We start from the raw sequence: 16,145 nt of genomic DNA on the forward strand, positions 1-16,145 counted from the left end.
CTCATTATTTAGTAAGATGTCACCTGATTTTGTCTTGTTTGCCAATTATGTCCACATTACTTTGCCAATTCTTCTGAAAGCTCAATTTCCTTTCCATTAATACTCCTTATATTGAGTTTATTCTTCTTCTAGATGATGAGTTGGAGTTTGTTCCTGTAGCTGACTTTTCAATCTTAGCCCCTGGTTCCCTGACGAAAACATTGGGGGCCTTGTTTAACAGGGTGATGCTCCAGTCAGCACGAAATATCATGTTGTACCATCACATGCATTTCTGGTTTAAGCAAATGTGGTTTAAGTACAATTTAGTCAGCTAAGTCCCAAATTGCCAACCCATCCTCGTTCATTCAGAATCTAGCAGATACCCTCTAACAGGGCACACCACATGACGGTGTGGATTGGACATTAGGTCAGAAGCCCCAGTTGGTTCTGCATTCCTGAAAGGCAATGTAGAGGTCTACTTACAGTTACTTGGCTTTGTCTCTTAAGCAACCATATTCATTCTCATCGAGTAAAGCTCATGGACCAACAAGATGTTGGTCCATGAGCTTCACTCAATGACATTCAGCCAGGAGTCTCCTGACTTTTATCCTAGTGAGCATGTCTGGATGCTCTAGGTAGACATGTTGCTACTTTCAAAAGAGAGAAAGTTTGTTGTACAAAATAATTTGTGGAAAATCATACATTGATGACAGAACAATGTTGATATATGGCAGGAAACAGAACAAAAGCAATTGCAAGGAAATAAATTGTGAAAATTAGAATAAAGGATTCTTTAAAGATACTTGTGACATTAGGATTATAAAATATATACACATTTACACAAGAAATATTATTTAATTTGCCAAATATTTCAGTCTGAATATTACAGACCATCTTCAGTGGCAACATAGAAATAGTTTTAAAAAACAAGGTGGAATATGAACAATTGATCATTCACATACAGAACGAGCCACGTGATGTCATATCGCTAAGTATTAAGAGCATAAACGTTTTTTATCAGAGTCATGATTAAATTAAAGATATTCAGAAATTCATGTAATAATCTTAAATAACATTAGACTAATATTAAAAAAAAAAAAAAATAATAAATAAATAATGTGTTATCCTGATAAAACTTTTCCAAATTTTTGATACAGATATACAGTCATTACGATTCAAGTTAGGATGTTGAAGTAAGGCCAACACACTTTCTTTAAATAAACGTCAAATTTATAGCGACATCTGTGTAGGAGGCAAGTCTTGGACCAAAGGATGTTGTGGCTTGTTTCTATTCCGTGCTGAGTTAATCCAGATTTCTCGGGTTCGAGAAATCTGGATTTCTCGAACCTGATGAGAGAAGGTCACTACCCAGACTGGTTTCATAATGTAGAACAGTAATACAGCTCCTAAGAGCTAAGTTCACATTATGGGTAAATACCAAGAATAGTGATCCAGCCTTTCTATGAGTTGCCTCAGTTTGCTCTACCAAATGGGTCAGGTGCTGCACTATCCAGGTATTTGCTTATGCTTGGAATCGGCAAACTTTATATAGTTTCTATATTCGGCATGAAACTCTTTGAGTTTCTTATTCGGCTAAGAAACAACATGGGATGCAATATCCCTTAACTTAAACAAGTTCATGTCACCAAATTGAAGCCTTTGGCTCTTCATATAATTTGTAACATTTATTTTTAAGATGTATATAGGCACACTAATCGAATTTGGCTATCGAAAAAAAATGACGCACTAATCGAGGGATTACTGTACTAAAATTAAAGTTACCAAGAAATTATATACTTGGTTTAATCTTTTATCCAAGTGTAAGCAAACACATTTGTGCCTGAACTATTTTCAGGACTGGGATAACTCATATAAAGAAGCTAATGACTTCACATCACTTGCCTTAGTATCCCATAATGCAAAGCATTATGGGATACTCCTTGCATGTATAATGTTATGCATCATGGGAAGGGTCACTACACAGACTGATTTCAAACTTTGTTGAGGTCTCATCAGTGGAAGCCAGAGGTGATATACTAGTTTGAAGTAATGCAGAAGTTATATTTTCATATATGAGTATCCAAAAGGTGTCACAACTTATTATTAAAATACTCTGGATTAGAGAAAGTTGGAAGTTTTTCCACTTGATTATACTATAAATTAAAGATGCCAAGAAATTATATACTTGGTTTAATCCTTTATCCAAGTGTAAACAAACACATTTGTGCCTGAACTATTTTCAGAACTAGGGCAACTCATAAAGAAGCTAATGACTTCACATCACTTGCCTTAGACTCCAACAAAGGTCGAAACTGGTCTGGATAGTGACTGAGTAATTGCCCCAGTCCTGAAAACAGTTCAATCACAAATGTGTTTCCTTACACTTGGATAAAGGAACCAAGTATATAATTTCTTGGTATCTTTAATTTATAGCAGCTCATAGTTGCTGCAGACTCGATCAATTCCTTCACATTTGTGAAGTTTGGAATAATCTCCAGATCGGGGTAAATAAATAAATAGTATTACTTATCCCTTTTATTTGTGTTAATTGAAGTAATCTCTAATGGAATAAGTATCTCTTAAACAACAACTATATCTCTAATAATCTCGAATTCAACCTTCTGACCAGGTTCTCTGAATTGTTCAGTGTAGCCAGTGCAAAACCTTTACACTTGCATATTTGAGGATTTCTGCTCAAATATGGAGGTATAAAATAACATCTACTCCAGCTGTTTGTCCATTTTTCAGGCTTTTGATAGCTTTTTCTGCCTCAGGTACTGATATGTACTGATACTTTATATTCCTCTTAATTATTTTCTACTGCTGTTCTGTCAATGATTGTTTCATTTAACAACCTTTCAAAGTAATTACTTCAGATATGTAGAATATCCTTATTTCATTTTTATGCCACCTTTTTCATCTTTGATTCCTTATAGAGTAATCTTTCCTCCATTTTTAAGTATTTTCAATAGCCTCCATAATATTTTTCTACCTTCTAATATTTATCTTCTATAGGAATGGAAGTTCTAGAAACCTCTTCTAAAAGAGGGTTTGGATGAAGGCCATAATTATTAATTATTTTGCTGGTTATTTTGGTATCACATCAATTAGAGATGAAAATATAGCTATGATAAAGAAAAGTTCTTTATTTGAAATTATTTGATTTTTTTCCATATATACGGGCTATTTTTCTTGTCAAAACAAATTTGATAAACAAATAGAAGGAATTGCAATGGGGTCTCCTATTTCTCAAACTCTAACAAATTATTATATGAAACATTTTGAACAATATAGTCTTAATGTGTTTTTCTCCTGAGCTATCTATTTGATACAAATATGTTGATGACACATTTTCTGTCTGGAATTCCTTGTCAGAGCTTCAGAAATTTTTTGAGAAGACTAATTCAGTTCATACCAGAATTAAATTTACCTTTGAAGCAGAAAGAAACAATTGTCTCCCATTTCTGGGAGACACTTTCAAGTTATCATCTTATGACAACCTAATAGCAATCAATGGTACTCTGTATACAGAAAAAGAACTCACAGTTGAAAATACATTAATGTTGTATCACATCATCACCCTTGTTAGAAATATGGCATAATTTAAACTTTGGTTCACCTTGCAACTATGTGCAAGACGAATTACTAGCTCTACTTTTCTATGTTCTACTAGCTCTCTTTTAAATAAATACATAATAAAAAAAAACTGTCCTTTATCAAAGCTACATTCATCTGTAATGGATACAACACCATAATGAACAAAATAATTAATAATTATGGAATTTGTCAAAATCTTCCAATAGAGAGGCTTCCAGAATTTCCATTCCATATGTAAAGGAAGTGTCGCAAAGAACTGCAACACTTCTTTGCCAGAGCAACCTTTTCTTCACGTTCGGAAATTAAATTCCTTCCTGACTCTCCAAAAGATAAACATCCTCCACTTTTTTATCCTGGAATTTACAGAATCTTGTGCTCATGCAGCAGTTGTTATTAAGGACAGATGGATTGTTCAACTCAGTTTCATTTATAAGAACATGAAAATTATATTCTACTTCATAAATATGATAAGTCTGGTTTGGTTATCCATGACTTATCTACTAGGAATAGAATTCATTGGAACTAAAGTATTACTCAAAAAGTTTTTTTTTTTTTTTTTTTTTTTTTTACTTGAAAGACTATTATGTATATAAAAAAGAAATTTGATCTGTGAAGTCTGGATTCACAGACCAAGCCTCAACAAGAATGACTGTCTTAACTTTTTTCAATTTTGGGAAGTCAACCTAAGTAACACTCCTCAATTCTGTGTTTAATGAATTAGTAATTATTATTTAAAATTTATTTTTGAATTCCAATAGTTATAAATGGAATTATCCTCCTGCAGTTAAATAGCATATATTGCCACACATGCTCACATTTTAAGTGTTTCTTCTAATTTTGTTTATCATTTTTCAGCTGCCTGCAAAAACAATGGCTTTGGAGCTTAGCTGACAATTTTGGATATAATTAGCAATATTTTCCTTCAAGAAGTGTTGTTTGTTTTCTGTAGGTGTTTTTATCATTATGCTCATACCATGTGCTGGAAGAAACAGGAAAGAGTAAACTGGGATTGCTCTGTAGTAAAAATAGTTTTTGAACAGTGGAAGTCTCCAAGAAGCAACTGATCTGCCACTTAGTAGGCCTATCATCACAAAGATTCAATAGTTCCTCCAGGATGTGTGGATGTGAACACTGAGATCTTCTTGCTTTTGTTCACATTTAGTTTTTTTTGTGCTCTGATGGTTTAATATCTGTTTGCTGAGGATATTTACTGAGCTCATTAGCAGAAATGTGTAGAGTAACAAAATTCTGAGTATACTTTAAATCTGGTTGCTGCAGACTAAGACTTCACCAAGTTCAGCTTACACCCAGATTGTAGTAGACTGTGCACCGGTGTTTCGGGAATTCCAAGATTTACCTTGGTGTCCGCGCGGTTAGCCTAGTGGCTATGCGCTTCGTAACCATATGCCTGGGGAAGGAGTGTCCTAGGTTCGATTCCCGTCGGTGACGTGAGGAGCTGAAGGATCTTCCTCAGCCATAGCCAAGTTAGCCAGTCTTGGGCATGGGCAGCAGGGTTTTTTCCCCAGTTTATTCTGGGGTTTTTCATCCCGCAAAGCAGGCAAACTGGTCTTGAGAACTCAACACTACAGGCCATAGGATACACCGGGGCATAAGGCTGACCACCTTATCCTGTAAAAACGGAGTGAGGTCCGATGATCAATGGACCCTCGACACCGCAAGGTAAAAGAGGGTATAAGGAAGATGAAGATGAAGACATTCTATCAAGCTGAATTCACAAAGAAAATCTACAATCCCACATCATTCAACTATGTGCCTAATTTATAACATATTCTCATTTATGAAGATCAAAATGAAGATCAAGCAAAATGACATTACCTGCAAAATGGCTCCACGTCCAGTTCATAAAAACTTGGATCATCACTTAAATTCAAGCCCTTTTTCATTCTGTGAGGTGTACTTGGCATTACTGTAGAGCCATCACTGTTAATTAAAGTCCAATGAAGAACAGCACACAGTTTACTTTCAGATCCCAATTGTAAAGCTACATGTGTAATCTAAGAATAAAAGTAAGCAATCAATATTTATTATTTCGATCATTAAAATATGTATATCTTAATATAACAGAAACTGAATTATAACAGAAATTAATTCATTTATAAATTGTAAGCAAAAATGCATTCTTATTATTATGGGCAACTCCAAGTAGTCCTTAGACTCATCGAGGGAGGCCCTAAACATCATGTCAAGAACTATCCAAAATTTGCACAGTATCTATCATACTTTGCTTTGAACTCATTCACAGTCATGGCACCCACAACAGACTCTGGCAATCTATTCCACTCTCCAAGCAAAACACCTAGTTCTAACACCCTTGCTAACCACACTCTTACTCAGTTTCCATGGATGGCCCCTAGTTCTCCCACCAACAACCTGTTCTGAAAAATTTCTTCAGAATTAATCTTTTAAAAACCCTTCAATAATTTATATGTCTCAATGACATCAGCCCTTTTTTGCCTATCAACCAGTTTCTGTGACCCACAAATATTTAACCTGTTCTTGTAAGGTTCATTCCATAGACCTGCTACCATCTTGGTCACTTGCCTCTAGATCCTCTCCTCATCACAAAGAAACTATGGCACCCAGATCTGCACGCAGTAGTCAAGATGGGGTCTTATTAAGGCTCAATAAGCCACTTTTGCTGTTCCCCCCCCTCCCCTAAACTTTAAACTTCCTGTCCACTAACATTCTCGGTCTCGTTTTGTCAATTTCCTGGAGTACAGTTCCACCAATGTGGTATACAACTGGTAATCTTTTCACCCCAAAATGCATAACCTTACACTACCACATTAAACATACATCCATTTCTCGGCATTATGGGAGATGCTAAGACAAGGAGTGATGAAAGCTTGGTCTTTGCTACGAGTTGCCAACAGATGTACCACCTTGCCTCAGTCCTGAAGATATTTTCAGGAACAAACTTTGTTTGCCTACACTTGGATAAAGGATTAAACTAAATTTATTACATCCATTTCTCCTTTGCCCAGTCTGCCAATCTATCTAAATCACCCTGCAAAATTTTGACATCATCTGTATTAACTATTGCTCTACCCAACTTTGCATCATCAGCAAATAACTGAATAGTTCCTCTCAGATCCCTTCCTATATCATTAATGATCAAATTAATATGAAATGTTTCAGGAAAAATGAACGAGAAAAAGACCAAACCAAGTAGAAAAGTCTACCAAATATTATTAATCATATAAGAATGACTCAAGAAAGGAAATTACAGCCAAAGCAACTAAGGCTATGAGACTAGCATAATTATGTCAGTCATTTTGACTGACATAATTATGCTAGGATTTTTCATCCCATGTGCAGACAAATCGGCCTTCAGAACACATGCAATTTACAGACAAAAAAAAACACTGCTGTTGGCGATGATGGGCATTAGATAGCCCTGATGGTAGTGTCATAGTAGGAGAATTAAGTAGTAGTGGAGAGGATGAGATGTATTTAGCAAAGTAGAGTGCCTTCCCACGATGAGTCCTTGAACTCCCTGGAGGTGTCACACAATAATACTTCATTAATTTTCCCTGTTTTAGCCAGATAAAAAATCAGAGTTTCTGTGAGGAAATTTTTTGTTACTTCCAAATGAGAGCTGATTCATCTTCAGTAACCCAGGGGGAAAAAAGCACAGGAGTGACCCTGAATAAATACAGAGAAGAAAATTCGAAGGGAATTTATATATATAACTTTTTGATGATAATTAAATTCTTTGATTCAGATTTGAATGCTTATTATTTGACACTATACACTAAATCAGATGGAGCTCAATAGGATGATGAATTAAATTTAATGAATGAATTGGTATCATCAGAAGTGTGGTACGACAGACTCTGAACTACGTAAGATGGATAGTTTACAATGAGTCTTGTGACTCAATGGAGGTACTGAATAATATTATGTTTATTTTAATATAAACAAATAATCTGACAGTAGTTAAACATATATCTTCTTTAAAGCGAAAAGTGTGAAAGTAATAACATTTTGACTTAGCAATGGGCACTCTGTTATAATCTTATTGCTAATTAATTCATTAAAAAATTCAAGGATGAAGCTCTGACACATGCAACATTAAAAGTGCATCATGATGACAATGTTTTCACTGTTTGGAAACATACTCTTAAAGACCGAGAGACTTCAAATTCTTTCTAAACAAATGTCACCTCAAAATCAAGTTTATTCTGGAGACTGTAAAGGATAAAAACTACTATTTTTAGAGGTCTTTATTTTAAAAAATGGCAAGAGTTTATGTTTATAGAAAACCAACTCATACAGGAAGTTACCTTCTATATGCCAGTTCTCTTCATAATCCTCAACAAAAGTCTGGTATCTTCACAACTTTCAGCATTAAATTTTTAAAAAAAAATTATTAAACAAATTATTATTTTCTGAAAAATCACCTGGTATGACTATAGAAATTAATTACCAAGGTAACACTTCTTACAACCATAGGTGGGATTCCAAGACAGAGGGCACTATTATTATAAAAGTCACAGAACTTCCTATGTTCACCCAAAGACAGAGTTTCATTTGAAAATTACCCTAATATATACGATTCCAAGTTCATGTGGTAAGGTCAAATTGAAAGAAGTTTTCAAATCCGTGGTCTCACTGAAAACAACTTCTCAAAAAAACATGTAATGGATGGCTATCTGTGATAGTGTCTTAACCTAAAAAAAACTGTTTCATTAGGATGTTTAAGGAATTCACAAAGCACCCTTAAACAGAAATCAGGAACTTATTCTTCATAACATTTGGAAGTCCTTAATTTGTTTATGCAACTTTAAAGACCTTTATTACAATAATAACTTACAGGTATTAATGTATGTCCTGCACTTTTCAGTATCAAATGACACGCATAGTTAGCTACTACTTTGTAACAGTGTTTGTGTTAGTTTAAAAAAAAAAAAAAGGCTTTTAAATGTTTTCGAATTTTGTTGTTGCATGTTCACTAATGTTTTTTTGACAATGCTGTCAGCCAATAGACAGCAAACTGTTGAAATATTATGTTAAATTCTAAATAAATCTATGAGTTTATCCTGTACTATTTATTTAAATAAATATAAACTATTATCATTATTGCAGGCCTTCCACAAGAAGCCAAGTCTAGGATGATAACATAAACTCTGCAAATTACCAAATGCATTTTTTTTTTAACCATGGGTTCTAAACTTTTTTTTTTTTTTTTAAACCTATCAATCCTTCCATAAAGTATTTCTTCCTCACTGACTCCTACAGGGTTCATCCCAGATCCCCTTATTCCAATGTGAAGCAAATACTTTATTTTGGAATACAGACTTGGCCTCCAAATATTCTGCCATTCCACTGAATTCTTCTTATAAAATAAATCTGACTTTAAATACATCACAATCAAAGGGCTGCAGAACTCATTCTGGTACAATCGTATTATGAAGATTGTGGAATTGAATGCTAATGTCTTCTCTTCTTTCAATTTCTTAGAGATTTGCATACAATAGCAAACTTTTGTCTGAAACCATATCTTTTTTTCTATAATTTACAAGTGTGACAAGTTAGCAGAATAGTTAAAATCTCTTTGAATTACACAGTGGCTATTAATAGGTCCATTTTTGGATCAAAATCCTAGAATAATGGTAGTGGGTAGTGCTGGTAGGTACAAATAATTTAAGTGGTGACAAACATAGTATGAGAGAAGATATGAAAGGTCTGTTGGAAGAAGCGAGAAAGAAATGTGACAGAGTAAACATTGTAGGATTACTACCTAGATATGATAGTACTGAGTTAAGAAGGAGGATGATGATAGCGAATGATTTCACGAGCAGGCTATGTAGAAGATATGAATGTGAGTTTTTAGACGTGTGGGGTGTGTTTGATGACAGAAAAGAATTGTATAAGAATAATGGCCTGCACTTGAATTCATTTGGCATCAGAAGCCTGGAGAAACTACTTCTTGGTATGAGACTTAATGCAGAGAGTCGGGGAAACTAGATCATCAAGGGAGGAATGGGAAAAATGTGTGTGAAAGTTCAGCTATGGTATACAAATGTGATAAAGATATAAATGCCTTTGAACATGGTATGTGGCAAAGGAGTGGAAAAATATACTTTGGGTTTGGACCTTTTAAGTATGTCTGGGGAGGGAAAAGAGAAAATTTTAGAACAAGACCAAATACATTGCATATCTAATTATAAGAATAGGCTAGGTCGTAATTTATTGTCTATACACAAATTCCAGGAGCATTAGAAACAAAGGGGTTGAGTTTGTTGCTTTATTGAATACGATGTGGCCTAAGATTGTTGGCATTAGTGAAACATGGCTATCAGAATCAGATATGGTAAGTGGGATCGAGCGTAACGGACATACTATTTTTAGGAATGACAGAAGAGATAGGAGAGGAGGAGGAGTGCTACTAATGATATCAGATGACTTAAGTCCAGTTAGGGTAGAAATACAAGAAAACAATGATGGTAACAATGTCCCATGTAGCGATGAGTTTGAGTCTATTTGGTGTGAAGTGAAGGTTAACAGAATGAAATACATGGTGGGGTGTTGCTACAGACATGGCAGCTCAGTTATAGGGGACGAAGAAATGCATCGCCAATTTAGCCTTATGGGTACCAAGCGAATGATCATTATGGGCCAAACATTGATTGGGTAGAAGAGAAATCTCATGATCAGAAAAAACAGGAATTTATTGAATTGTTGCAGGATAACTTTCTCAAGTAGCATGTGAAAGAAGGAACTTGAGGTCAAAGAGTGTTGGATTTGCTCATAGCGTAAGAAGGGATCTCTGTCAAGAATATAGCTATTTTACCACCAATTCGTGACAGTGATCATACTTTTCTTTCTTGGGAAGTATCTACTTGTATTGAAGCTCTGATTAAAACAGGCTACATGCTGAACTACAAAGCTGGAAATTATGATCGACTTAGAAGAATACTATCTTTGGTCCCATGGTATCAGTTACTGAATGGAAAAAATGTCAGCAATGCATGGGAATCTTTGAAAAAGTGCTTGAATGAGGCGGTATCTGAATGTATCCCTAGCATTTGAAGAGTAAATAGGTTGGATGTGAAATGGATGTGCAGCCTTATTAGGCTAGAAATCCACAAGAAGAAGATGATGTGGAAAGAGTAACATGAGAATAAGAGTGAGAGGAATTATGAAATATATAAAGCTCAGGCCAGAAAAGTAACGAGTATTGTGAGAAAAGCTAAAATGGAGTATGAAAAGAAATTGGCCATGCAAGCTAAAGGCAATCCAAAAGAATTTTATTGTTATGCCGCAAGCAAAAGAAAGAATGAATGTGGAAGAATAACTTTATTGAATGCAGATGGTACACGAGAGTCGAAAGCGAAGGAGATTGTTCAGTTAATGAGTGCTCACTTTGCTAAGATATATCGACCAGGTGTATGTAGAATGGTACACAGTGCTACTGCTACGTTGGATGAAGAGTTAGAGGTGCATGAAAATGAGGTTGAAGAGCTTTTGCATAACCTGGATAAGAATTTGTCAATTGGGACAGATGGAATATCTGCCTGTTTGTTAAAGGAATGTTCAGCTGAATTGGTTAGGCCTTTCACACATTTGTATCACTTGAGTCTCAGCTCAGGAATGATACCACAGGAATGGAAGGAATGTAATATAGTTCCATTGCACAAGGGTGGTGCAAAAACTGATGTGTCTAACTACCGACCTATTAGTATTTCTGGTGTGGTAGTGAAGATTTTAGAGAAGTTAGTAAGAACTTGCTTACAGAAATGGGTAGACAATCATTCTATACTCTGCAGGGAACAGCATGGGTTTACTAAAGGAAGGTCCTGTTTTAGCAATTTGCTCATATTTTACAACAATGTTATGATCGAGTTGGATAAAGGAAATGGATACACTATGATAATGTTGGATTTTTCTAAGGCATTTGATAGGATACCACACGATAGGCTGTTGCGTAAACTGGAGAATATGGGATTGGAACATAATCTATTCACTTGGATCAGGGGATGGTTAACAGACAGATATCAAAAAGTGGTATACAGTGGGTGTGAATCTGCCAGATTTAAGGTAACCAGTGGTGTACCTCAGGGTTCAGTCCTTGGGACATTATTGTTCAATCTATACATTAATGACATCAAGCAGGTCTATCATCAGATTTGCAATTGTTTACTGATGATGCGAAGATAGGCAGGGCAATCAGGGATGCTACTGATATTCAGCAATTACAAAATGATTTGAATAGACTGGAAATCTGGGCAAACGAAAATGGCTGTCAGTTTAATGTTAGTAAGTGTAACGTTATGCACTTTGGCGTGATTAGAGATCCAGCGACATATTATATTAGCGGGGTTATGCTACAAGAAACTGAAGAGGCAAGGGATCTTGGTGCATTGGTGGATAAGAATTTAAAGTTCAAAGGTCACATAGCAAAAGTTGCAAATACAACTCAGAGGATAATTTCTATGCTGAAGCGAACCTTGACATGTAAGGATAAGGAAGCAATTTTGCCTCTTTATAAGGCTTTGATAAGACCACACTTGGATTACTGTGCTCAGATTTTGTCTTCTGGGTTCCAAGGGGATAAAGAAAATGTGGAAAGGGTGCAAAGAATAGTTACGATGTCCCCTCTAATTTTTTGCTATGAGTGTGCATAGAAATTTACGTGTGTGCAAAATTTGCCTTCTTTTGAAAAGTATGCGCGCACCTATACGAGTCACCATACTGATCATTTAAGCAAAAAAAGTTAAAAGATTTTAGTTCACTCTTTACCTTCTGGTGTCAATGGGATGTCAGCCAGTTCACTCCAACTCCCCACCATGTTCCCACACAAGGCAGTAGCCTCCCCAGTAAACAGTCGGAAATCACGATTCACAAGCCTTGGGCAGGACTCAATCAGGGGACTTCGCGCATGTGAGGCCAACACGATACTGGCTGTACTAGATAGGATTCTAAGTGTGTGTATTATTACCATCGCCAAGTAAGTTGTGTGACATCAATCACAGAGCTAACATAAATATTTTATATGTATTTAATATTGATCTGATTAGAAGTAAGAAATAAAGTAAAAAATAAATAAATAAATAACACTATTGACTGATTGCCTTTAATTAAATTTTCTAACTTTGCAAATAACTCTAAACATACATAATAAAATATTCCCATTACTAATTCTCACCCTGTTAAACATTTACAATAAGTCCGTTACTAATTCTCATCTTATTTAGTTTCTAGCTTCTATCTCTTTATTTTTTCTCTCTTCTGTCTTTGGCATTCACCCACTCTTTATACACACTATCTAAATTAATCGAATTTCCATATAATTGGTAACTTTTCACTCTCATTAGCATATTCAAATGACATTCTTCTAAACGGTTTCTAAGTTGGTTTATTATTTGATTCATTAGACTAAAACCTCGCTCACAGTCTGCACTAGATGCAAGGAAGGTTCCTCCAACATCCATCAAATTTGCCAAATCACAAAACTGTTAATTTTGAAGAGCAAATACAACCATTTGTGTAAAATTTGATATCATTTTGCATTTAATTTTTTCTTGTACAGAAAATTTGAAATCGTTAAACACTAATTATTTCTGTAGTATCATCCAGAAAATCATGATATTTAAGACAAAGGGTGTTAATATGTTCACTACCAAATGAGAAATCACAATGTGAAATAGAGGAGATATCAAACACTGATCATTCTTGTATCTCATTCTCAGGGAACCTGTCCTCTAAATGTGCACATAAACAATTTATAAAATTTAATAGGGGCCTAGTATCTACTGGTTCAGTTTCTTCTTGTTTAAGTAAAGCAATTACCCAGCAAGCGCCACCTTCTAAATACTGATTCCTGATTTTGTTAATCTTCCATTCTTCAAAAACATCACTTAAAACATTAACAGCTACTTTGAATGTCACGTTGGTTAATTTATTGTGACAATAATTAACCACGGGATCATTTGATTTGCCTTTTTCAAAATATGTGATCAGTCCCTCATAGTTTCTTATTATTGCCTGTAATGCAAAATGTCTGCATAGCCATCCTACTTCATTGAGTGGTCTGACGGCAATAGCTTCATTTTCAGATGCTTTGACAATTTCTTTAAATTAATGTCTTTTCACTGTGGAACGAGAAAAGAGTGTGCACACTGTTCTCATTAATGTATCAAGATCTCTGATTAGTTTAATTTCCTTCCACGTATCACAGATCCTCACTGTGAGCTACACAGTGTTGCTGGACAAGATGTGGAACTTCTAATATCCTTGACATGTAAGGATAAGAAAGTAATTTTGCCTCTTTATAAGGCTTTAATAAGACCATACTTGGATTACTTAAATTAGAACTTCCAATTTAAGTTTTGCAGCGACACCATTAACTTTGCCTAGCATCACTGCAGCTCCATCAGAGATAAACATCACCATTTTTTGGAGATCAAGTTTCTTTTCTTGATAAAACTGTTTAATAGCTAACACAATGGAGGAGGCATCACATGCCTGCAACTGAATTATTCTGCCAAAATATGTTTTATATTCATTACAATCTTTAGGTCTAAACTTAAAATAGAGAATGAGACATTTGTTAACAGTTATATCAGTGCTTTCATCAATGGTTAAGGTGTGGAAATTTGCAGATGCAATTTGCTCAAACATGTCATTTTCAACAATTAAATTGATTAAGACTATTACGCTTTTTTTAAAATTTTTTTATATAATGTTCGTCAAGGAGCTTTATTTTATTATCCTACATGTTTCGCCAATATTTTTCTATCGGCATCTTCAGGGAATACAAACTAGTAAGCTACAGGAAGGTAACAGACTAAGTTATAACTGATGGTTCTAATTCATACAAAAAATTAAGTTTATAACCTAAACAAGAATCAAGGTCTAACCTTACCAGAAATTTGGAAAGCTTTAATCAGATCATTAAACATCAAAGAAATGAACTTTCATTGGCGAAACATGTAGGATAATAAAATAAAGCTACTTGACGAACATTATAAATATATATAAAAAAAAAAAAAAAAAGTGTAATAGTCTTATAAATAATATTCAAGAAAAAATTCAACACAATTAAATTGATTGTTTCCAGAAATTCAAACGCATAATTTTTGCTTCGCCAGCTGTCTGGGAGTTGAACATACTTTTCCATATGTTCATTAATATGTTGAACTGAAAGTAGAGAGTTATTCATCTTAACAACTAATAAGACACTGTCAATAAGAACTTTAATCTGCTCTGGGTTTGATCGTTTTCTCTCTTGGTCATCTGAACTTTCACGTAACATATGCAGTACTCCTGTAGCTGGCAGTGAACAATTTTGTTGCCTAAGTTTGTGTACACCATCCAAATGTATTTTACTTGTCAAATGGCGTTTCAAAAAGTCCAACTTCCAAGTGACTTCAAACTTCTTCCCATTAGCAAAATCCGCAGCAACCTTTGCATCACAACAATAAATACAAACAACACCAATTGTAGCATCGTATATAAATATTTCACGCAGCTGAATGTTTATCAACTCATGAGCTTTTGGCGTAGCAGTTTTCACTATTTCATCCAGCCATTCACTTTTAAAGCAGCTAGCAGTTCGTTTTTGCTTCACACCTTTTGCTTCCTTTAAATTTGACACGTGCATCAGTTTTTTGCAATTCTGTTATTTGAAGAATGTTTTTTATTGTTTTTATAAATTTACAAATGTACCCTATTTACTGAATAACTTGGCAAGGCAAAAGCTGAACCAACACTAAACATTGCCGAGGGCAACACAAGAGCTAAAGATATGCCTAGAGGCTAGATTTAATTAACTTGGTTGTATCTCAATGCGTGTACACGAACGTTATTATTTAGTCTACTATTTTAAAATTCCTTTTAAAAATTAGAGAATTTTGAAATGCTACAATATTTTTAATTGTACTCTAATTTAAGTTTTTAAAAGAATTTAATTATTTTTATTAAAATTATGAAACCATTGTTTTAATTCGTCATGATCTTGAACTAATTTGATCAGCCAATCACGTTTGGGAATTTTCCACGAGTAAAGCCTGAGATGTAAACAAACCGCGCCATTCTATATGCTACTGAAAAATTACACATTTAAGCCACACCCCTTTCACATTGGCATCAAATCGCTAGTCTCAAATAGGGTTACTGTTAATAATTTATAAGTTTTGTGCAACTTCGAGAATGTAATAAAAAAATGCGAGGTTATAGGCTTGAGCGTTGCCGAGTTACCGTATTTTTTAAAGAATTTATAGGTTAATGTTTAGGTGGAACTTCTTTCATTAATAAATTTTAATTTCATCTTGAAAATCTAGTGTGCACCTATTTTTTGCTTTGTGCGCTAGTTGTAAAACATGTGTGCGCACAGCTTAGAGGGAACATTAGATACAAAGATTATATCTGGATTATGGGATTTAGATTATGAGGCCAGATTGCGAGTATGTGGATTACAGACTCTGGTTAAAAGGAGAAAGAGGGGTGATATGATAGAGGTCTATAAACTTTTGAATGGGTGTTATAGCATTTCAAATGATGAAATTTTTCGTTATATGGAAGGCGGGGAGAGAACACGGGGG

The 16,145-nt window shown here is 34.7% G+C and overlaps 1 protein-coding gene across 1 annotated transcript in view; it reads right to left on the reverse strand.

Moving 5' to 3' along the window:
- Nucleotides 1-16,145, reverse strand: part of gry (trafficking protein particle complex subunit 11 gry) — a 550,052-nt gene that overhangs the window by 137,521 nt on the left and 396,386 nt on the right. Inside the window, exon 22 of the mRNA XM_090404214.1 lies at nucleotides 5,413-5,591. Within this exon, the coding sequence (XP_090260340.1) occupies nucleotides 5,413-5,591 (179 nt within the window). The remainder of the gene's footprint in view (nucleotides 1-5,412; nucleotides 5,592-16,145) is intronic.

This window comes from Typopeltis vanoorti, chromosome 2, assembly GCF_054136105.1.
Source record: "Typopeltis vanoorti isolate ZY-2024b chromosome 2, IOZ_Tvanoo_1.0, whole genome shotgun sequence".
In the NCBI taxonomy this organism is placed as follows: Eukaryota; Metazoa; Arthropoda; class Arachnida; order Uropygi; family Thelyphonidae; genus Typopeltis; species Typopeltis vanoorti.